Source organism: Manacus candei, unplaced genomic scaffold, assembly GCF_025592945.1.
Source record: "Manacus candei isolate 608988 ecotype Guabito, Panama unplaced genomic scaffold, ASM2559294v1 h1tg000015l, whole genome shotgun sequence".
In the NCBI taxonomy this organism is placed as follows: domain Eukaryota; kingdom Metazoa; phylum Chordata; class Aves; order Passeriformes; family Pipridae; genus Manacus; species Manacus candei.
Window position 1 is genome coordinate 18,434,659 of NW_026138063.1, and position 23,432 is coordinate 18,458,090.

General features: G+C 42.8%; 1 protein-coding gene across 1 annotated transcript in view; it reads left to right on the top strand.

Annotated features, from left to right (window-relative positions):
* EPHA4 (EPH receptor A4) overlaps window positions 1–23,432 on the top strand; it is a 106,719-nt gene that overhangs the window by 51,300 nt on the left and 31,987 nt on the right. Inside the window, exon 5 of the mRNA XM_051781422.1 lies at window positions 6,410–6,748. Coding sequence (XP_051637382.1) covers window positions 6,410–6,748 — 339 coding nt within the window. The remainder of the gene's footprint in view (window positions 1–6,409; window positions 6,749–23,432) is intronic.

A 23,432-nucleotide genomic window follows, 5' to 3' on the forward strand; every position in this document is an offset into this window, starting at 1 on the left:
GGGAGCTGTTTTGCTGGGAATCATTTCTTTCTCATCTCCTTTCTCTGTGCTTTAATCCACGCCTCCTAACCATACACTGTTGCTGAACTAAATTAACTGGTTTAGTGAAGACAGTATTCTTTATGTCAAACAAGTCTGTCTGGTCTGCTTGTAGAAAACTATAATTGAATTTACCACATACACCCACAGAGACTTTTAGAGAAGCACCTTGTTGGGCAGATCAGTAATAAAAAAGGAAGATGTAAAACCAGGGATATTAAAACCTTTGTCATAACCATTTAAATACAGTTCCCCAGTACAGTGCACTTACAAGTCTACCTTCAGATCCCAGCGTTAGTTTCCAGAGGTATTTTTCGGTTGCGTAGATGGGCTGGGTTTACAGCTGTAGAGAGAAAGGGTTGGATTTCTTGGTTGGAGTCTCCCTGCACGCCCAACCAATCCTGCCTGCCTGCCTGTCCTGCTGTAGTCTCTCCAGCTCTATGATCTCAGCTACAGCACATCCTCTGACATGGGTTTGTGGTATATGGTGTTTCTCAGGGGAGACACTGTCCTCTTTTGACTCCTAGCTTTGTGGTGGTGCTGAACTTGCAATCCTGGCACACCCTGATTAGACCCTGTCCTTGGGCATGCTGAGGGTCCTGGGATCTGTGCTTTTGCTTTGGCATGCCTGAAGGGCTGGGCCCTGAGGGCAGCAGGAATATTCACTCAGTTGCAGCTAATCGTCTTTGTGCTATTTGCCTTTGAAATCATTCAGTGCGTTTAGGGTAGACTTTCTGCTTGCCAGAATGATTTTGCCAGATTCATTATGCTGAACCTCCTATACTTGTACTGGTCCTTTGGGGACAGAAAGAAAGGGGCTTTGGGATAACGTTCTCAGCAGGATGGTCCAAACAACAGGCAAAACAACCTGCTGATGTTTGACCCAACAAGCTGTGATGGTCCCTCAGTGTTTAGGGCAGCTGATTTAAACGAAAAATACTGTTCTCCTTGCAAATAAACAGTTTACTGAGGTGTCATTATGCCCAGTGTTAGTCTGCAGCCTGGTTCACTTTGCAGCTGTGGCCCCTTGCCATCTGCACCCCACAGGTGCTAGTCTAGTCCTGGAGAGCAAGTTCATTACTGGGTCTTCACTGCAGAAGCTCTGTGTGAGTCACTCTAACGCTTGGACCGGACTTGATCCCTGGTTTTGCATTACAGAGGCTCCTTAACTGTGCCCACAGAGACCTATAATCCACAGAGAGCTGGCACACAGGTAATGGAGCACAGGGAAATCTCCTGTGGTCTGGAAGGAAGGAGGGAGACAGTCAGGTGTTGATAAGTGCCCTTATCGTGATTTTCAGCAGGCCCTTGTCGGTCATACAGGGGCATGTGGGAGGCTTCTGACTGGAGAGGGACTTTAGTGTTTTGTAAGAAGGGAGGGAAAGAAATGCTGATGGATGAAAAGCTAAAATGCTGCTTGAGGCTGTAGAAGGAGTGCTAAAATACATCAGTCCTTTTAGTACAAGTAATGGTCATGCTATTAACACATTAAAAGCTCTTGTTTCCCCGAATGTTGATTTGACATAAGATAGAATACTGTCCTTAAGACAGACAGATCTAGATCTACGTGTGGGTGAAAGACAGATGGATATGAAGGCTATAGGTTATTGCACCAAGAGAAAACCAAACAATCTGCATTGCCTAATACGTTTAAGTAAATCTAATAGGAGGGATGAGGAACATAGCTTGATGAAGATTATTTGTTGCTGAACAGACTCTTCAGTGTTTCCCTCAGCCCTGACACACACAATGAATTGCTCCACCCAGGGCTTTCCATTTGCTTCATGGCTCAGTTGATTTTGATGGGTTTATTGTGAAGCAAGATTTATGGAGCCCCAGGAAGGAATAAAATTAAAAACTTCCGCTCCCTGTGTTCCCACAGAGGAGACCCCCATGTCTGTTCGTGGTGCTGGTAAATGGACTGGGAGAAGGATCTGGCTTTCAGGCCCTGTGATCAAAACGTGTCCTGTTTGCAGTCCCCAGTGTGAGAATAGTGAGCGGCTCTGCAGATCATCCCTCAGAGTCTGTTGACTTGGGCAGGAAAAATGACAGCAACTGTCCTCCCAAAATCATAAAATGAGCTTTAAAGTTAGTTGGTTTTTCAAAATTAAAATGTCTAGATTTAAATTTTTTTTTCCCTCTAGGAACTGCCACATTTTTAAGCTGTCCTGGGTAGTGTGGCAGTGTTAACTCCTTCCAGCATGGTGAATGGCCCATGCAATAGTGTGCTTCCATCAGCAGGAGTTTTAAGAAAAGTGCTGTAAATCATGGGACTTGTGACAGAGTCACAGACGGTGGTGGTGATTCAGAGGCACAGGTCCTTGTCTCCTCTTTCATCTGCCCCTAGCTATATTTTTGTGCCAGAGGACACAGGGTTTGTGTGAGGGTGGTGGTCGGGCTGTCAGGATGCTGTTCGTGTGGGATCTTGCTAGCTGGGTTCATCCCGGAACTGTGCTGGCACTTGCAGCTTGGCGTGGCACTGAAAGGGTTTTCATCTCATCTAGCAGCAGCGGCTCTGTTTGTCAGAAACAAAACAAATCCTGATCACCATTGAAGGAGCAGATACGCCCTGTGTTTCAACATCTGAAACCAGACCCATCAATCTGAAGCCATTCCCCACTCCCGGTGCCAACAGCTCCATTGATGACTATGCTCCAGAAAGAAAAGAAATTGCTTTTTCCCTCACTGTAATGTCAGCCCACCATTTGGAGACTCCCCCGCATCTTCCTTTTCATGCTGGAGGTGGTGCACTCATCTCTGTGACCTGCAAGCATCTGCTTCCCTGGTTTTCCGCTTCGTCGCATCTCTGTTTAGACACTGCAGTGCCCTGTCCCACATACTAATTACTGACTTTTTGCTTCTGAGGAGCTTGATTCATTCTGGCACATTTTCCCATGTGAAACTGGACCTAGAGCCTTGGAAAATATCTTAATGGACATCAGAGCAACTCTGAGTTTAACCCCAAACTGGCTGCTGTATCTGAGCTAAGAGGCACATCATTCAGACCACAGCTGTGGCAGTATGAACCCTCCTCGTGTGGAGGTCTTTGCTGCAGGAATACCCCGCTGAGATGTGGAGCCGGGTGCTGCTTGGGGAGGGAGGTGTTTGCACTGGCACCACCTTAGCTCTCCTGGCTGTGCTGCGAGTCGATGCGCTTGCGTGTGTGATTGCAGCAAGTGAATTCTCTGAAAGAAAACGCCTTTTGCTTTTTCCTGCTATAGGGCTCTTGCTGTTTCTCACAGGAGCGGTTTCTGTTCAGGGCTTCCTGCTGTCAGGTGCTGGCCAGACTCTGGGAGGACAGACAGCCTCAGCTTCCACTGGCTCTGCCAGCTGCTCTGGCCAGGGCAGACCAGGGCTGCATGGTGTGGCCTTGGGCTTGCAGGCTGCTGAGGCTGCTGGTTCCCTCCTGAGGCTTTTGTTGGTTCTCCTGTTTCCTTGACAGTGTGGAAGGACAGTCACACTGTGCACCTGCCCATCTTGTCACCTTGTGCACCTGCCCGCCTTGAAGAGAGAGCCCAGGTGTGAGGCAGTCTGGGGAGGTCTGGGTTTGATGGAGTTTGGATCAGTTCCTGCTCAGCAGTTCCTGTGCTGCTGCTTGAGTTCACAATTTCAGAAGTGTCTTCCACCTCATTGCACTCCGAGTGTATTTTTGAAAAGAAGACTTGTGTATTTGCAGGCAAAGCAGAGACCACTTTCTCCTGCCCAGGGAGCTGGCAAAGCCAGCTTCTGGAGGAAGGAGAGCTGGCTGTGGGACAGAGACACTGGGCTGACACTTGGGACAGTTGTGACCAATGCCCAGATGTGCAAGGCACATCTTGTGTGCCCTTATCTTACCACAACTCTGTCTGCCTCCATTTCCGCATGATGAGCAGCGATTAAAATCAGTTTCTTTCCCTTTTCTTTCCCATCTAGTTTCTAAGTATTTTTGGATCAGGAAACATCTCTTACTGTGTTCAGTAACTGATCTTTCAGTAAAAGGGTTTTGTCCTTAGGAGTCCTAAATGCTGCCAGTGTATGAATAAAAGCCATGAATGGCAACTTGGTGGTGCAGCAAGCAGGAGGGCTCCCCGTGGCAGGGGCTGGCCCTGGCTCTCTCTTCTTGCAGTAATTTTACCTGTCAACCTGATTAACTCAGAGACTGTTTCAAAGGTTTGGCAGGAAGGGAGGGTTTCCCTCTTTTCAAAATTAATATATTAATTTTGTATTTCTGAAGTAAGCACAAAGAAACAATCCTTGCTCAGCTACTCCTGCAACAGAGACCTGTCATTAGGTACTGAAGATAACTACATACATTTGACCTCTGTGTAACGTGAGACTCTTTTCTTAACCTACCTACCCGTCCCAGAATGAAAGTCCTGTCTGCTGTTGAACATGTGTAACATCCTGGTGGCTTCAAGCACAGACACAGAGAGGTGATGCAGCCCTCAAAATTTTGTCTTATACATCGTGCTTAGGTCTTGGGCTTCCTTTGAGATGCACCTGATGAATTGAGGGAGCCAGAATTAATCTTCCCCATAGACACCTCTTAACAGCTTAACCTCTTTGCTGTTGGATTTGATAAGTCACTTTGTAATTTCAGCAGAATTTCACTGCAATGTATTCGGTTCCCATCTTACCCTCATGGCTCTTTTTGTACCTTTGGCATATCAGAGATTATGACTGATGTATTTATATAGTTAATTAAACTATTGGTGCTGACTGATTTCTCCAACATCCCCCCTCAGTTTCATAACATTTGACAAATAGCAGGAATGCAAAAACTGGCATGAAATTTGCCAGAACTTTCTTTTTCTCTTTTCTGCCAGGAGATCTGATTGAGTTTTTTTTGAATTCCAACGAAAAAATGTATTTTGATAAAATTTAAGAAGCTTTCATGAGCTCTCGTGTCTTGAATAAAAATGAAATTTGTGACTTTCTACAAAATTATTTCCAGTATTTTTCTGCCAATATTTGTATATAAAACTCTGACTAGGAGTAGTTACTAAGGACAGCAATTTTTACTGTATTCCTGTTTGGATCGTTATATTTTGCAAGCTCTGTTCTTGTTCTGTTTCATTTTGATATAGTGCTTACCTGTTTCAAAGTGTTATATGTGTAGTCAAAATGCCTTTGTGCTCTGCCCCAGAGCAGGCTGCCTTTTAGTGGCCAGGGAAACATTTTGGGATGTATAAAATACCCATTCCTTTCATGGGTTTGCTCTGAATCATCCATGTTAAATTTAAGGGTACATAAAGTGTGTCTCAACTATATTGAAATTAGATTAAGAGTCATAGGATTAGCTCTTCTGCATTTTCAATTTGACTATGGGTTTGGAGCCTGTGGGGATTTAAGCATATAAATAGGATTTCTGCCTGTGCATTGGTCCAGAGCAAGGCAGGGCTCTGCCCCCTGGTCAGCAGTCCCAAAAGGGGGGCTGAAGGTGCAGGAGGAGCTGCCACCAGCAGACTCTGCCCCGCACCCAGATCACCCCCCTCCTGCCCAGGGAGGTCATCCCCAGCCTGCCTTTGACTCTGTCCTCAAATCCCTGTGCTGGAAACAGCTGGGAACTCTTTGGCAGTGTGTTTATTTAAAGTCTCCTGTCCCTGCGGTGGAAGAGCTGACCTTGTACCTCAAATTCAGCCTTATTTCCAAGCTTTCTGTCTGATCTGTTGTTCCTGACCAGGTCTCTTTTTTCAGCTCTTCGTTCAGCTGCTCACCATATTTTTCTCTCCAATTCTTTCACATTCTCCAGCACTCCCCTATTGTAACCTTTATTCCTCATCCTTCAAAGCTTTAGTTCTGTGTCCAGCTTTCTTCTCAGATCTCCATTCTGCATCCCAAAACGTCATGTCCAGGTCCCTGCTTGATGGGCTTCAGTGTTCACTGAATGTGATTTGACATCAAGTTGTCTGGAAAATACTGCACTTCTATTTTTCAGAAAAAAATCTCATGAGATATTTCTATAACAATTTCAGTGACAGTCTGCCTGTAGGTATTGGAGGACCTTGAAAATGTCAAGTGAAGCAGGAGTTTATGCATTTGATCCTTTGCTCAGGAGATCATGGAAAAATCAGTGTAAAATATGTGAACTTAACATTTTTCATAACATGTATAAAGAGTGAAAGTAAAAAAGCCCTCTTGTTTAATTGAAGTACTGAGCTTTCAGGCTTATTTAGAGCTGGAAGATACTGTTAATTCTTCAGATTAAGAGATCAGAGTTTGATTTACCAGTTAATTTTTTGTCTTATTAAGAACATAGAGAAGTAAAATTCTGTTTAGTCTCTGCTGTCCTTGACTTAAATGGGAGTTGCACAGGTCTGGGACCCTAAGTCTGATGCTGCTATGTAAGCTTTCTCCAGTTACTAAAAACATGTGAACTTTGTCTTTTTAGGCCCTCCATCTGCTCCCCAGAACCTGATTTCCAATGTCAATGAGACATCAGTGAACTTGGAGTGGAGCCCCCCCCAGAACAAAGGTGGCCGGGAAGACATCTCCTACAACGTGGTGTGCAAGAGGTGCGGTGCCGGCGACCTCGGCCGCTGCCGGTCCTGCGGCAGTGGAGTGCACTTCAGCCCCCAGCAGAACGGCCTGAAAACCACCAAAGTCTCCATCACTGACCTCCTGGCACACACTAACTACACCTTTGAAGTCTGGGCGGTGAATGGAGTGTCCAAGCAAAACCCCAGCCAGGACCAAGCTGTGTCAGTCACTGTGACAACTAACCAAGCAGGTAGGAACATAAACAGTAATTCTCTTCCTCTCTCTCTGCTGCCTGTTTTTTAGGAAAGCTGTGATTTCCATTACATTTAGCATTAGCAAATGAATGCGAGGAGCTCTAAGATGTGTAACTGGGTCAAACCCTTATTTTCTGGTTATTTATATGGATAGTTTAAATTCTTCAGAGCTAGAGAGAAGAGGACAGTTTGGGTGCTGTGTCTGGGAGCAGGCTGTGCTGAGGCATCTGCAGAAGCACAACAGCACAGCTGCCCTGTCCCCTCTCCTGGCCCTTCAGCAACTTGACCCCTTTGTAGGAGAGACCTGGCACAGGGACACAAATGTGTCCTTGGTGTTTATAGAGGGCAAAATACACACCCTGGGAGCACAGGATTGTGCTCCTGCCCCCTTTCAAAAAGGACTGTGTAAGATTCAAAGAGTGGAATGAGTGTGGCTCGCCTGCCTGCCTGCTCACTCTCCTCTCCTGCAAAGTCAATTAAATTCTGTTCCGTTGTTAAGTAAATACCTCCTTAACCTGCTGCTGACAATGTTTCAATTGATCAGAGCTGGCATTGCTGCAGAAATCCTATATGAGCTTTCATCTTCATGCTGTCTGATTTTTGCGCTTCATTCATCTGGGAGAGTGAAATACTATTTCTGTGTATACCAGATTATTTCAGATACCCTAGGCAGTTCTGATTTTTTGGTCCCTTTTGCTTGACCTAGTAAGGGCAAAGGCTGCTGCAGCAGATTGCCGTTTAGTTTTGATGCTAATTTGTTTGATCTTTTTCTTTAATTATGTGAAAGCATTTCTTCGTTTGCAGCAAGCTAGGGTTTCTCACGCAGGGTTCCAGTTGAGTTTTTAATGTGATGCACAAAATTATATATGTTTGAATATGACAGTCTTCTATATGCAGATTAGGGATCCAGACTGTCAGACTGGCTACAAGACCGTCAAACCTGTTATCTGATGGCTCACAGCACTGATTGCCTTCAGGTCCCACAGATGTTGCACCTGGGAGCGTAGCTTACAGGGTGGTAATTTATTGTTAGACTTCTGGGGTATGGGACAATATTAATATTGCATATTTTGATAGTACTGGACTACATAAATGTTTTTAATTCTATTCCCTAGTAGATGTGTGTGAAAAATAGGTATGCACGGTCTAAATCTGCAGATCTGAGCTGTAGTTTGGAACGCGTCAGTATTACCAGTGAGAGATACATTCAGTTTGGCACTGACAGTTACAGGCGAAATTGTCAGGTCCGAGCTGAAGCTCCTTTGAAAATCTGGTCCAGCGTTTTTTGTTCTTCACGTACGGTTGACAGCATCCCTTTTAAATTATGATTCAAAAATTCAAACTATCGCTTTGCCTAGTGAAAAGAAGACTAATAGAGAACAGGGGCTATTAGGGAGTCTTGAGAGAAAGCCGTGGGAGAGTGCTGTCATATGCTATACGAAAAGAGGAGGTTGAGAACAGCAGCAGGGACAGTGTTTTTTTGTGCTATGAATGCCTAGCAAAGAGAGTATTTCTGACTGATTTTGGCATGTGTAAGGATTAGTGGATGCATATATGCATGGATAAGTGAGCAGGATCCATCTACCGTGTGAAAATTCTACCATCTTATGCTTTTATATGCAAACCCAAATCTGATTGAATATGCAAATAAGAATTGATTTTGTTTATTATCCATGAGTAGCATTCTTCACATCAGGAAGTTTGTATTTTTGCCAACATTTCCAATTTCGAAACGTGCCCAGTCTATCAAATGCGTCAGAGGGCCAGGGAAAATTGTGCTGGTATAAATGAAAATTAACGCCAAGATGCCAGTGTTCTCCCGTTTTTCATACAGCTTTGTGGTTTCTTCTGCATAGAAGATCTAAATAGAAATGTGTGGCCTAAACCTACAGATCTCAGCTGAGATAAATAATCCTTACATATGCAAATAATCCCATTGATTTTGGTGAAGCTGCTTGCTTGAGTAAAGGTTTGTAAAGTTAGACTCTTGGGTTTTACAAGTACTGATCTGTTTAATCATTGTAAATGTGTGTCTGGGGTGCATTAAAATCCTTATGCCACTAATTTTCTTTCACTATATTTCATTATAAAGAAATCACATCATGATAGAGCAGTGCCACAGACTTGATTTTGATCTTGCACCTTTCTTACACTAATGTAATGCCTTGGTTTCTTTGAGGCAATTTCTAAATTCAGGTTAGAGCCAAGCTCCTCCCTTAAAAACAGTTCTTCCCTTTTTTGCTAATAAAAATAAAACTACCAACACTGAAAATTTGGAAATTACTTTGTTTTTGCTCTCTCTGCTTGTACTTTCCAATATTTGATAGGAAAAAAATGTTGTCAATATGTTTTTTGGAGTTCTTTACATATGAGCAGTTTCTGGGTTGTATTCTGGGGAATTTGCTAGAATTTCTTGCCAGAGGTGCATCTTTGAGGTTAAATTCAGTAGGAATGCAGGAGGCCAGGGAATCCTTCCTCTTAACAAATTGACCTTCCAAATATGCAGCCATACAACCTGAAGAAAATATGCAGAAATTTTAGAAGCAGTTTTTGATGTCAGAATCAGGAATCTGGGTATCTGTATGTTTGCATGTGTTATAGTGTCAGCTCCTGTAGAAGGTGTGCATTTGGAGACAGGCAGAGAACAATGACAAATCAGTTACTGGTATATTCAGCACAAAATTGACGAAATGTGTTGCAGTGATGTAAAAGGTGCAGTCGAAAGGCACAGGTGGATTTTTGTTTGCTTTTACCATTTTACTCCTAGAGATAATGAAATGAGGCAGTTTACTTTCCCCTCTTTGTTTAGAAACTCTTCAGTTTCCAATACTGTAGAAAAGTGTTTAAATGAAAATAAGATTCACCATTCAAAGTAGGATCAAAAAGCATTTGAAAAAGTATTTCTTCTGGTTCCTTTGAAAAGGTCCTGGTTTTTATAGCTTACTTTAAAAAAAAAAAAAAGCTAAATTTCAGGCTTTCAACCACGTACAAATTTCTATTTCCTAGTGAAATACTTCAGTGTTGTGACATTTTAAGAATTTTGAATCGTGAATTCAACTCGCTGTTCTGCATGTTTAATATAATAATTTTTTAAAATTTTTTTGAGATGGGAACTGTTACTCTTTTCCCATATAAGATTATAAACAAATTAAAAAAGCAAGGATGGAACACTGAAACGCTGAAACTTGGAACCAACATCCCTAGCACACTGAATACTGGAAGTGCTGATATTGTGGGTCTCCATCAGTGGTGGTGGCTTTTGTGGCTTTTAGTTTTCGATGAAATGAAATCAAATAAGCACTTTGTCCATCTTTAAAAAATGTGAAATGACTTGTGGAGGAGATGCAGACCAGCAATTCTCCTGTGATGCTGCTAGGAGAAGCTAATTTCAGTAATTTCAGGAACTCTTACCATGCAGTTGTCAGAATAGCTCAAAAATCTCCAGGCTCTTTTTTTTTTTTTTTTTCCCCTGCTAAGGATAATGCTGTGAAGCTGTTCAAAATTAAAAGTAAAGCTCTCAATAAAGAGATCTTGTTCACAGCATGCAGGAAGCTTTTGTGGGTTTTGGTTTTTGGTTTTTGGTTTTTTTTTTGAAGAGGCGCTAAACAGTTTATATTGTTATTAAAGATTACAGCTGAGCTGTTTAGGTCTGCAGCCCGAGAACCAACTTCACTGCTCAGTCTCTCTTGTGTATGTCCAAGGGGGCAGCGCCGCCGGGACAAGGTTTTTGCACGGATGCTAGAGGTATTCATAAGGCAGGGCAGCAGTGTGGGGGGCAGAGCCTACACAAGCTTAAATGAGATTTAAAATCCAAACTCGTTATGCTGCTTGCTTTGCTCCCTTCGTTCTGTTTGCGTTTTATGAAGGATGGGTGTCCTTCTTGCTCCTTCACTTGCTGGAGTTTAAAGCAGCTGCTATTTTAGAATAAACAGACTGCCTGGTGATTTGTTACCTTGTTAGGTTACCTTGGGCTCAGTGTTTCCTTAAGTGGACCGACACAACTAGATGGATGCAGGATATGCCAATTAGGATGAAAATGCAATATAAATAAATAAACTTCGTCTTTCTCCCGTTGCATCTTACCGGATGTTTTCAAGCTGCCTGTGCTCAGGATCAAGAACTGTTCTTTCTTATGAATATCTCAGGCTCTCTGTCCCATTTTTCCCTCCTTCTGTTCTCGTTCCTCTCCCCAACCCCTTTGTCTCTGCGCTCCCCCACACCTTGCCTGTCTAGCTGTCTGTTCACCTGTCTCAGAGCCGCTTCATCTCGGAGGCAGAGCAGTGTGGCTGGCGGTGCTGCAGTCCTTCCCCCTCCTCTGTATGCTCCCCTGGTCCCTCACCGTCACTCAGAGCCCTGCGGTGGTTCAGGATCCATTTCCAGGCAGGAACTAAAATGGGTCACGGTGCCACCAGGACTTAAGCACTGCCAAGGAGATCCATGTGAATTGAGTATTCTTCTGGGACAGGCTGCAGCTGTAGTGAACCCAAAATACTGACATTCACTGCAGGGATGGGAAATGTCAACTGTTACTCAGTTTTATTTCGCCTTTAGATTTGTTTGTTGTTTATGTTCTTAATTCTGTTACTAAAAGGAAGAAAAAAAACCAACCTTGAAAGATCCTGATCCTTTGAGGATGATTGTGTTTCAAGTTAGCAATTGGGGGGGGAGAAGTGGGAGTTATTTGCTTCTAGATGACTCATAAGTTCTACTGGACTTTTTGCTGGGGGAATATATATTCCCATTTTGCATTTCGGTGGGTCTTCTTTGAAAGCCCACGTTTCCTTTCAAATGCTGATTAGCATTCCTCACGTGTTGTACAGAACAGCACAGAAAATGCATATAAGGTCTTAGATTCTGCCAGCATGGTTTAGCCTGTGCTGAGCTACATTTGCAGTCAGTAAAAATTCATGGACATACATTGCCCTTGGTCAGTGTGCACTCCTCGTATCGACAAAATAATAGTTGCTCAGGCAGATCAAAAGCAACACATGCCAAGACCAGAAAACCTAAAGATTTCAGTATTTTAATGTACTTTTTTCCTGGATATTTATAACTTATCTGTACAGAATTGCTCTGTAGTGAAACATCAAAAGACACTGTTAAGTAGATTTCAGTCACAGAGCTTAAACTACTACTGTAAAATAAAATTAACAGTTACTATGAAGATTGAACAATCCATCTGATTCTCTAAACTCCCTCGTGTTCTTTGAGTATAGTCCTGGTTTCACTATAAATAATAGCAAATCATTTCTGTTTGCTGAGAGTGAACATAACAGGTTTTGATTTTTGTGTGGTGATATTTATGTGCATAATAAGAATCTTACCCATAGGGAGGTGGTGAAAGAAGTTAATTTTGATTTTAAAAACATCAAGGTCTGTAGTCATTCAGACTGCTAGTTTTATGCTCAGCTCAGCTCTTGCAAAAAAAAAATGCCTTTTTTTAATGCAGTCCTGGTGAAGAACTGTTTATTGTTGTGTTGAAACATAATTTTGAAGGGCTGTATAACCCCAGTGAAGACTTCATCTCCAAATAGCTAGGAAAGGAGCTCTGTGAATGTGAAGACAGAATTCATCATACACTTGTGTCACAGTTTCACAGGCCCTGTAAAATACTGTAAGCTGGCAAAATAAGTCATTTTCTGCTCTGACATCACCCTTCCCTAGTGCCTGGTGAGGCTGTTGGGAGGCTCGTGCGAGTCAACTCCCCTTCCACGGCTGGTGGGCTTTCCAGTCCAGCTCCCTCCTGCCTCCCTTGGGTGATGTGGGGACAGGGTGAGGTTTAGGGCTTTGTGGGGGGAAGGATTAAAATGCTGGGACAGGCTGTCAGTCGGGAGTGTTTGGCCCCTTTTCATAGTGTGGAGGTTTGCAGCAAGCTGGATGACCCAGCCTGGGAGCTGAGCAGGTGGGTGAATTCATATCTCTGCCCAAGCAGAGGAGCAAGTGGCACTCCAGATGCTGGGCACAGCTGGACCTGGCTGGAGCCTTCCCAGGCATCCAGGAGTCAATTCAGGTTTTTATTTTTACTTTTTTTTTCAAAGTACTTGCTACCAGCAGAGTCCCACCCTTTCCAGTTACTTGTTCCCTGCAGCCAAAGGATACAAATAGCCTGTTCCAGTAGTCCTTTTACAGGCACACAGACCCGTGAGGGAACTCATGCACGTAGCTGGGTATGTGTAAACAGTCACGGCACCCTGGCCACCCAGTCCCCACAAGCCTGATTTAAAATAATCTCTTGGCAAACATCTGGTTACATGCCAGCTGTCCAGAGCATGGGAAGTGTGTGTGATACTACGAGCTGCTGCATTCTTTTTTCTGTAGAATGTCAGGGTAATGGAAAAGGAGAGTTGCAAAGGGGTGTTCTTCTTTTGCTTTAAGGTGTTTGTAGTAAGGATGATGGATCAGCAGTCTCCTTATTCTTCAAATGGAGCTGTGTCAAGCGTGAATTCAAAACTAGTAAGCAGGGACTTGAAAAAGGGGTGATCCGTGAGCGTAACACTCCGAGTGATTTGTTGCAGCATCTTGCAGAATTCCCAGCTACTTGTCTGCAACTTTCTCATTTTGAATCTAAACCAGTGGTGTTTCTAAGGCTTCATGTTTATTTGCTAGACATGAGCAGTGATCCCCCCCTTGTACACACATTTTCAAGCTGGAGGGCTGGGACAACTTATCAGCTGTTGTAGGGTTTCATCTACTGTAATCAGGGAGGTGACCTGCCAGGCTGTGCAGGACAGCAGCCTGCCTTTCTTTTCCTTGCATTTTCCATTTCCCTTGTGTTTCCAAGAGAGTTGTGTTTTGGCTTTTGCTGTCTGAAGATTTACATCAAAAGGAGTAAAATGAGAACTTCTCAAGCAAACCAAATGATGTATTTTGGGAAACTACAGATCTTTCAAATATTAGTGCAGTGGGAGATCCAGAAAGAAGTTAAGTGATCCTAGCACTAGAAATTTGGGAATAGCATGGAAGTGAACAATGGATGGGCAAATTTCAGCGTTGAGCATGAGATTTCTCCGAGCCTAAAAGATGTCATGTGTTGACCACTCCAGATTTCTTCTGCTGCATGTTTAAGTATGTGTGTAAGTTATGTATGTCTGAGTAAGGAGCTTCTCCAAGCTGGCAGATGCAAGTGGGAGTTTCTCCTTAACAACTCTGTGTTCTTGCAGAGACTTTAACTGATGGTCTGTAATAATTGTGTAGTTATAAGCATACGTGCTCCCGTATGCTTAAAAACAAAACCGGGAAAACTATTGTTGAGAAGGATTAAATTATTATTTTAAGGTAACTGCAGCTTTCCACAAAGAAATAATAATTAAAATAACAACTGCCTGCTTTCTGGCAAAGCTGTCTGCACCACCCATTTCCATGAATTTGTATTCAAGGTGGGGGATGCAAGTCTTGGTCGGAAGAAAAAAAAAAAAGTGCTTTCTAAAGCTCCTTAGTAAATAACCAGCTTCAGGGTTCAACGAACAGCTTAGACAAGTTGCATGTCAGATAGAGCCAAGAAGTAATTGCAGCATTTAAATAAAAGTTTGGTCACATTTTTTTGAAAGATCTCGTGGTTTGGTATGGAAAATGGAGGTTAGTTACACATCCTCCTGGGGAAAAAGACACATTTAATTTCAGGACTGGTAGAATTGATCATACTGAAATGATATAAATTTACTTCAAGGAGGTGTCAAATTCTGGTCTCAGTGATGTTGGTACAGATGAATAGTTACCAAACTGACAGAGACGAAGATGTGGTCCTGCAGCTTTTATTTGCTCTGGACTATTTAACTGTGTCCCCTTTTCTCTGGCAGCACACTGACATTTCCCATTCATGGAGCTTGATAACTGATCTGAGCTCTTCCCTTAAACAACTGGCACAGAAATATTTTCGTGTGGAAGGAGATTTTGCCCAAGAATGTTTGTGGCTACCAAGTGTTTAGATGGGCTTCTAAATTCTGTAGTTGTTTTTGCAGCTGACTACATTAATTGGAAAGCAGCCAGGGAGACAGGAGAGTCTGGTCTGTAGTTCAGCAACAATAAAAGGCTTCGGAGAACTTTATCAAAGCTTCCATTAACCCCCTGCTGATGTCCTCAAACAGGATTTTTTTGAGAGAGTGGAAACACAAAAGCTAGGCTGCACAACTGCCCCTGTGTGTCCATTCAAAGTTTTTAAATCCGCACAGTTACTAATTAAAATGCCATGCAGAGTAGCACAAATAAACATCACTAGTCCCTGAAGCCCAAAGTTTCTGCACTGGCTCATAGTTTGGAGGGCAGGATGCTGAACTGACCCTAAAGGGTGGGCAAAGCCAGCCCCCTTTGGTTCAGATATTCTGTCCTTGCAAAATGTGTGTCAAGTCCATCCATATGCACGAAATCATACTCCCAGAATGCCATCCCAAGGCAGCCAGTTATATTTTATTTATATGTTGCATAGCATTGTGTTAAACCATGAGGACTAAATAGAGCTGTGGCATGCCTGCTGGATCTCTATAATCATGTTTGCCACATTTTGGTGGACATCAAAATGCTGAGCACACGAGTGAATAGTGCTGCTTTTCATTGAGAAATGTCACTTCAGATTTAGCCCCACGTGTGAACTGGTGTGCAGGGAGCGCTTTATTATCATGGCAGGGCTCCAGTGGGCTTCCCCTCCCAAACAAAGCAGGCAAATGCATAGCCTCTCTCTGCATCTACTTGGAGGATTTCATGGCATCTCCTTAGATTAAGGTAATCTGCCTTCATTACTAAATTCAAGAACCAGAGCCTCGGAACTCTGAGTGCACTCCCAGGATGGATTCAGGGTCTCTGAAAATTGCGGTTTGTAAACTGGTAATAACAAAAGTTGATCATGGGTTTGCATTTATATTTTTAAATACAGTCAAGAGAGATATAGGAAGCTCAAGCATTTGTATTTTATTTCTTTGGTCAGTTGTATTTCAAACCATCCCTTAGGGAAAAGTCCTACTCTTAATTTAAAAGGAAATTATAACTTTTGTCTCAGCCTTCTGAACTGTTCCTGTGGAATTTATTAGGACTTTTATCCCTGCTATTGAATTCTATCACTTAGTCTTAAAAAGACAATTGACTGATTCTGATTTTTTTATTAAATTCTTCTACTGCTCCATAAAATATCTTTAGTTTTGTCTGTATTAAAATCCATTGAAAGTATCCATGGATTATTACAGACAGAAAACCCCTTAAACTGTAATGTGCTCTGGATATAAATGTCTTTCAGTTTCTTAGATTACCAAAGACTAAAAGGAAAGCATTGAAATTTTTAATTAGCTTTTTATTATTTTTAGTATTCTGTGTGCCATTAAGTGGTCCCATCAAGACATAATAGAACAAGACAGTTTTGGATAAGCAAAATAGGAAGGTATAGTGGGCTGTCTGAGGTGTCTCATATATGAATTGGGTTTTGTGTGGTGTCCATTTATTTTAGCAAACAAATAAAGGCATGATCTCAAGACAACCCACTACAGCGGCTCCCTGGGAAGATTGCGCTTGTCTCAGTAACATACTGCGTTCTTTAAATCTGTCCTCTGAATCAGCCCCAATTTATCTTTCCAGCATAAAAGGGAATGCAGATGGAGTAGCTGCAACCTCCCTTATAGTTTATCAGGATACTGTGCATGCACATAAATAAGACAGAAAGTGACTGGAATGTGTAAGTGGCTGAGTGTTAAATCCCATGCTTTTCAAGCTCCCTGGGCACTCTGGGACAGGGTGGCCAAGGGGAGTCATGGAGGAGCTGCAGAGATCTGTGGGCTCTCCACAGTACCTCAGACATGATGTGCAGACCCAGCATGCCTTTCCAAGAGCCTCTCAGCCACTCGTTTTCACTACTGCCTGTGCTGAGGATTTTAACTGCAATTATGGAAGCCCTGGGAAAAACTGACCTGAAGAGGATGAACTCAGAGGGAGACTTCTTAGCACTACCTGCACATGTGGCATTTTACTTTAACCAGAGAATATTTCTATTTGTATTTGTTACACTGACAAGCTGCAAGCATCACAGGTTTGAGGGGCTCTGTAACACAGGAGTTCCTTAGCTTGTTTTTGATCTGAGTGATCCTTAAATGGAAGGTACCAGCTTCATCTGGATCAAATGATTGGACTTTGATGACAAAACTGCACTGAAACTAATACTGTGAACCTTACAGAGAGGAGAGACATAACACTGAAAAATGCTTTGTGTGCTGCTGGAAGCATAAATGGTTTTTAAATTGCAGGTTTTGAAGGAAGATAATGTTTTTCCTTGCAGTCCCCATCCTGTGCAGGTCTCAGTTCCACCCTGCCAGTCCCCTTAGGAGTCCTGGCCTCGGTAGGGAGAAGAGATCTGCTGCAGAGATCATCTCCTCAGGAGCTGGTATGGGCTCTCAGTGCAATCCTATGTACTTAAATCTGGGGCTAGAAATGAAGGTCCAGACTTGGAATACAGACTCAGCAGTCTGTGCAGTTGCTGAGCTAATTTGGGATTGTTGTTTTCATGGGCTTTTATTTACCCAGACTCAGTACTCCTGCAGGACATAAACACGGCTGGTTTCTTTGTACAGCTCAAAGTCGTCATAATCTCAAAAGGCTGATTTTTTAAAATATTTATTTATTTATTTATAGGATTCCAATTTTGTAATGGCACTTGCATTGCACAGGAAATTTTACCAATTATCCTTCCGAGTGTTTTCCACTGAGGCAGCCACCTTTAATATTTAATTGCTGATTCCATTTGGGGTTTTTCTAATTGACACAATTTTAAAATTAATAATACGCTGGTTTTCAGTATGCAGCATAAAACCAAAATAATGAAACCCTTTTATAAGTTTAATTATGTGCCACCTATGATGTAATTGGTTACTGACATCATGAAGTAAGATTTTAATTTTAAGGTTTATGTGTTTCAGGAAGCTCAAGACTCTTCCCCACTTTGTACCTCATCACTTTTTTTCTTTTTTAATGAACAGCAAACATCAGTTAATGTTGCTTTTTGCAGCAACACTGTGTGCGGAGTTTTCTCTCTCTCATCGGGTCTATTAATGTTTTTTAATTTCCTGAAGAAATCTGCCCGTTGCAGGCGAAGGAAAGGGAGTTTAATTCAGTTCCAGTGAAAGGACATGGTAGGAGAGCTCCAAATGTGTGAGTTAGGTGTGCTGCAGTCTGATTCTCTGTGGAACTTTCCAAAAGCACAGAGTATTTTTCCCCCTTGAGAAGAGGAACTTTGATGGGGAGTATGGCAGGGCGTCTTGCAGCATCCTGGAAGAATGAGGATCTCCACATGCTGTCAGACCAGTGTCCTTCACAAAGTGCTCCTGATGTGAGCCCAGAAAACCCAGTCCTTGATTCCATCTCAAGAGTTTCTCAACAGCCTAGAGGCAGAGATGGTATCATGTCAAATCCATCTAACCTTTGTACAGAAGGTACTTTACCGGAGTTCCAGCTGAACGCTCTGAATTTCAACTATAATTAAAATTTATAGGTCGTTCAGCTGAAATGTAAATACATAAATGCAAACCTTCTGCACCAGCCTCTTCTGTGTGATGGAGCCTAAAGTAAATACAGCTGAAGTTCCTTAACTTTGGTGACTATGAAACAATTTATACTCTCAAGTGTTAAGATGGGAATTGGGATTTTTATTGTCAAGTGAGTCCTAGGGTTTGATTCTGTTGTGTGCCTCAGGCTCAGGGGGGCATGTTTGAGACCCAGCCTGCAGTTGCTGTTGGAGCTGTGGGTCACAACTGAAGTAAAATGTTTATAATTTCATTATCTTTTCTTCCCCCAAGATTCTTGCCATTTCTGACTGCAGGTGATTGATCTGAGAAACCCAAATGGGAAAGTCTAAGTCTCTGCTATTACAGGAGCACTTCAGAAGCCAGGATGAGACAATGTGGCCAAATCTATTTATTAAAATAACGAATGCAGCTTTAGTAAAATGAGTCATACTTTTTATTTATTTATTTATTTATTTTAGAAGATACTTCAGTACTTCCAAAGCATCTAAGTGGCAAATAGGGCAGAGGCTTTTATTTGTCTGGATTTCAAAAAGGCTTTTAAGCAGCTCTTTTTACAAAATCTAATGTTTTTAATGCTGAAAGTAGATGACAAAGATGTTATTTAGCACATATATATCATCATCTAGACACACACGTTTCAAGTAAATAAAAAGTAGCTGTGCAAGAGCCAAGGAGAACAGCATTAGATGTGTTGCCTTGGATGCCAGATTACACATTTGTCCCATAGTGGGTTAAGCTTTATCCCATAATTGTTGGAGTAACCTCATGCTCAGGTAACTTGGTGGTAAATATAAGAAAGGACCAGGGAGCAGATACAGTAAGTTACCTTGTTGGTCCTGTACAGTTTAAAAACAGCTCTAGCCCTCTTGTCTGTTGACTAATGACATGTATGCAGACATGTCTTAACTGCTCTGACTGTGGGCAGAAGGAGGGCAAAATGGAAGAAGGAGTAGCTGGATGGTTGTTTCACTTGAGGGAAGGGCTTAGAGAATGGGACAGGGGTCTCATTTACAGGCATCAGATGTGTCTTTATGGGTAGCTTTGATTTCCTGGTGGAAGGGGCTGGAGGGGTACTGGAGTTTGTTTAGAAAAGGCGGCTCAGTGGATCCTCCTCCTGTGCAACAATGCAAGGGTAAAGGACAGGCTATTTCTGGGGAGGAATTAGCTCTGGTGGCTACCTCTGGCTTCCTGGGAGGAACAGCAGGGTGTGTGGGTGAGGTAGAGTTGCCCTGAGGGGATGGTGCTAAGTGGGTCATATTGCTCCAGACTACTTATTTTGAGCTGTTGGGGAATGCCCCGTTTCCAACGTTATTATCTGCTTTAATAACTAGAGGTTATGGTCTCTAATTCCTCATTTTGGCTCCCCTCAATGCTATACGTTGTGTCACAGCATCAGTGGTTTTGGCAGTCTGTGCTTGCTGGACCAGCATCTGGGAAGTAAGGGAATGATCACAGCACGTGCTTCCCATGAGTGTTCTATCCATTTTGTGTCCTGGGATCTTACCTCTCTAAGCATGACTGCTCCAGCTCATGGCAGTTTCTCTTTGTCTGGACTGCCTGGCCCATTTTTTCTACTTCTCTCAATCCAATATAATGCAGTGGAGCATCAGTGTTGGCTTCTTTAGGCTACAAAATTTATTGTTGTTTATATTGGGTCAGATTCCAACCTCAACTCAAGCGAGGAGTAACTGCAACATGACCTGCTTTGTGACCAGCGGCTCCAAACCTGCTCAGGTCAGACAGCTGCTGACTAATTCCCCATCTCAACAAATTACTTATAGCTCTAGAGTTTCTAGAGCAACTCACAGCACTAAGTATATTCACCCTTCTGCATTAATCATTCTAGTTTAAGCATTTAGAAATGTTTCAGTGCTGCATTTTTTTAATTGGTTGTAATGTTCAGACGGATTCTTATAAATTGCCTTCCAACTGAAAGGCTTGTTTTCCTGTTTGTTTTAAACTGGCATTCATACATACAGGAAATACACAGTATTCTGCCATGTTTCTGTTGGCAACTATTAAGTTATCCTTGTCAGAACATGCCAACAGGATTTCTTAGCAAGCTAGCAGAAAGAAAACAAGCAGTTTTTAGACTAAACAGACCCCATGCTTGAATTGTAATACAGATCTCTTGCTAAATGCTATGTAGATTCTATAATCTTTTGGTTTAAGGCAATCTTTGGGATTGTAGGTTGCAGATTTAGATCTTTGGAGTTATTCCAGACCTGCACTGCATGAGCTAACATCAATTTTTGGTATTCAAAATTGGAGGGCCAGTACCTGAAAATAATGTATTGCTGTCAAGAGCTAGCCCTCTTTACTAGACAGAACAAGCAATCTCCTGGGCATGCAAAATCTTCTTCACCATCCTTTCGTTTCTGATGTAAACCACAGGGAACTGTGGTCACATCTCAGTTCCTATAATAGTTTTGATCTCAATTAGAGCAGCTCTGCTGTGCTGAAGGAGTCTGTGCTAAAACTGACACAGAACTGGATGTGCAGCCCAGAAAATACACAGGCTCTTTGTAGAGTCTCAGCAACCACTGCATGTCGCCAAGAAATGAAGCTGGATTGGGGCGGTAAAAACACATCACTTTAATAATCCTCAGCTACTACTATTTGTTGCTGCTAAGAGCCTGGGTTTTCCTCCAAGCTTTTGATTTGATGCAAGTCAGAGCCAGCTTTTGTGGTTTGGCAAGATTTGCAGCACAGGTTCTTTTGGGAGAGGCAAGAAATGAAAACTTTAAAACAGAGGAAACATTTTAAAGATAATAATACTGTGTTAACAGTCTTCAAAATCTCATTTTCTAGCCCCTTTCTTTATGAACACATCATTACAAACATGACTGATGTGAGCTGGTCCCTAGCTTTGAGAGCTTGTTGCTTGTTTTTCTCAGAGGTCTTTCTCTGTGACTGGGCTGCAGAACCTGGAAAGAAAGGGAAGATCCCTTGTGCCTGTCATTTTGGATGAATGTGTCCTCTGAGATATCCTGTGGCCAAGCTGGTGCTTTTCCTGAGCAGTGTAATTTCTAGTAACAAGGAGGGAAAGTTTAGTTCAGCAGACTTACAGCTGGTTGAAGGGATTGAGAGAAAGAGGCCAAGCTCAGCTGTCAGGCTGCTTCTCAGCAGGATTTTCACGTGTGGGTGGATAACCTTGGGCGCTTTACTCCAGTGGCGTAGATTTAAAGTCTTTGCTTTAAAATGCTAAAGCTTGAAAGTGCTGGCCTGAATCTTGGCGTGTCTCAGTTTCCAAGCTGGGAGGTGTTCATCGCCAGTCGTCATTCCTGGGGGAGGGAGAGGCAGACGGTGGGAAGACAGAGGACTCGGGAATGTCTTGGGAGGCTTCCAGTGGCTTGGTTGAGCAATCAGGCCTCTAGATCCTTGTCCAAGTCCTAACCTGGCCCAATCATCACTAGTACAAATGTTTGCTCCACTTATACAGAGGGAATAATGAAAAAACCCTAAATATGCGTGTGGTTAATTTTTAAAGTGCACATCCAGCCCGCAGACTCTGGCAGGTCCCTCAGAGAAAGGCGTAGCTGTCGTACTGGCAGTGAGGAGCAGGAATGCCAAACTCTGGCTCTGTTCTTCAGACGTGCAGACATCTAATCTGTGTGTGCACATCAGTTCACATGTGCAGAAGGCTTTCATTTGCTTATCCTGATGTACGTGCATGGCTTATGCATATGTTTGGAGATGCGGTCTTGCTAAAGTGCATTCTCCTTTGTTTGCAAAGCCATTTGCCAGGAATACTTGGAGCAGAGGGGTGGTGTTCCTCAGAAACTGGAGCACTTCCGACTGGACAGGAGAGAGGAGTGGATAAAAGGCCCAAGGGACAACAGGAAGCAGAACTTTAGGAAATCCTTCTCTGCAGAGAAGGACCTGGGAATCTTGGTGGATGACGAGTTGACTATGAGCTGGCAGTGTGCCCTTGCTGCCAGGAGGGCCAATGGTATCCTGGGGTGCATCAGGAAGAGTGTGGCCAGCAGGTCGAGGGAGGTGATCCTACCCCTCTGCTTGGCTCTAATAAGGCCACATCTGGAGTGCTGTGGCCAGTTCTGGCCTCCTCAGTACAGGAAAGATAAGGAGCTACTGGAGATGGTTCAGTGGAGGCTACACAAAGATGATAAGGGGTCTGGGGCATCTCTCTTATGAGGACAGGCTGTGGGAACTGGGCCTGTTTAGTCTCAAGAAGAGAAGACCGAGAGGGGATCTTACCAATACATAGAAATACCTCACAGGGGTGTCAAGAGGATGGTGCCAGACTCTTTTCAGTGGTGCCCAGTGACAGGGTGAGGAGCACTGGCCATAAACTAAACCACAAGAAGTTTCACCTCAACATGAGGAAGAACTTCTTTACACTGAGGGTGGCAGATCACTGGAACAGGCTGCCCAGGGAGGTCGTGGAGTCTCCCTCTCCGGAGACATTCCAAACCCACCTGGATGTGTTCCTGTGTCACCTGTTGCAGGTGACCCTGCCTTGGCAGGGGAATTGGACTAGAGGATCTCCAGGGGTGCCTTCCAACCCTAAAAGTTCTGTGGTTCTGTGAAAGGGAGCTGCCTTCTTTTTAATTTATTCTGGTACATGTAACTAAACAGGGCTGGATACTTCTCCCTTCCCTTCATTTCGACTCAGTGCGACAGCTCGTAGATTAGGTTGCTCTCTTACATGAATAAAATTATCAGAATGTGGCCTAAAGAATGTTGCCTTTAGAAATGATTTAAACGATATTTGATTTTCTGTGTTGCATATGCTTTTCCTGCTGTGAGATTATTTGCTAATATAATTCAAAAAAATCACATGTAAACTCCCACAATGTTACAAGGTAAATAGTCAAATAGAAAACCTGAAATGTGCCAGGTTCCCTTATATATGTTGTGTCCTAATCAAGAGAAAATCTTTTAATGGAAGACTTTTTATTGTCTTGTTTTGATTTCTAAGAGGACTTTTCTTCAGTGTTAGATTCTCAGAAATCTTGTTTTCTTTTTTCTTTTTTTTTTTTTTAAGTAATTAATAATGGAGAAGGCTTTTAGTATCTACCCTGGAAGGTAAAAACCCTTAATCACAGTAACATCATTAGTGCTTTCAAGCATTTAATTTTGATGCTTGACAAAGCGCATAGCCATTGATAAGAACAAATAAGTGTTGTGTGCAATTGAGGGAATAAAGAAAAGCATGAAAACC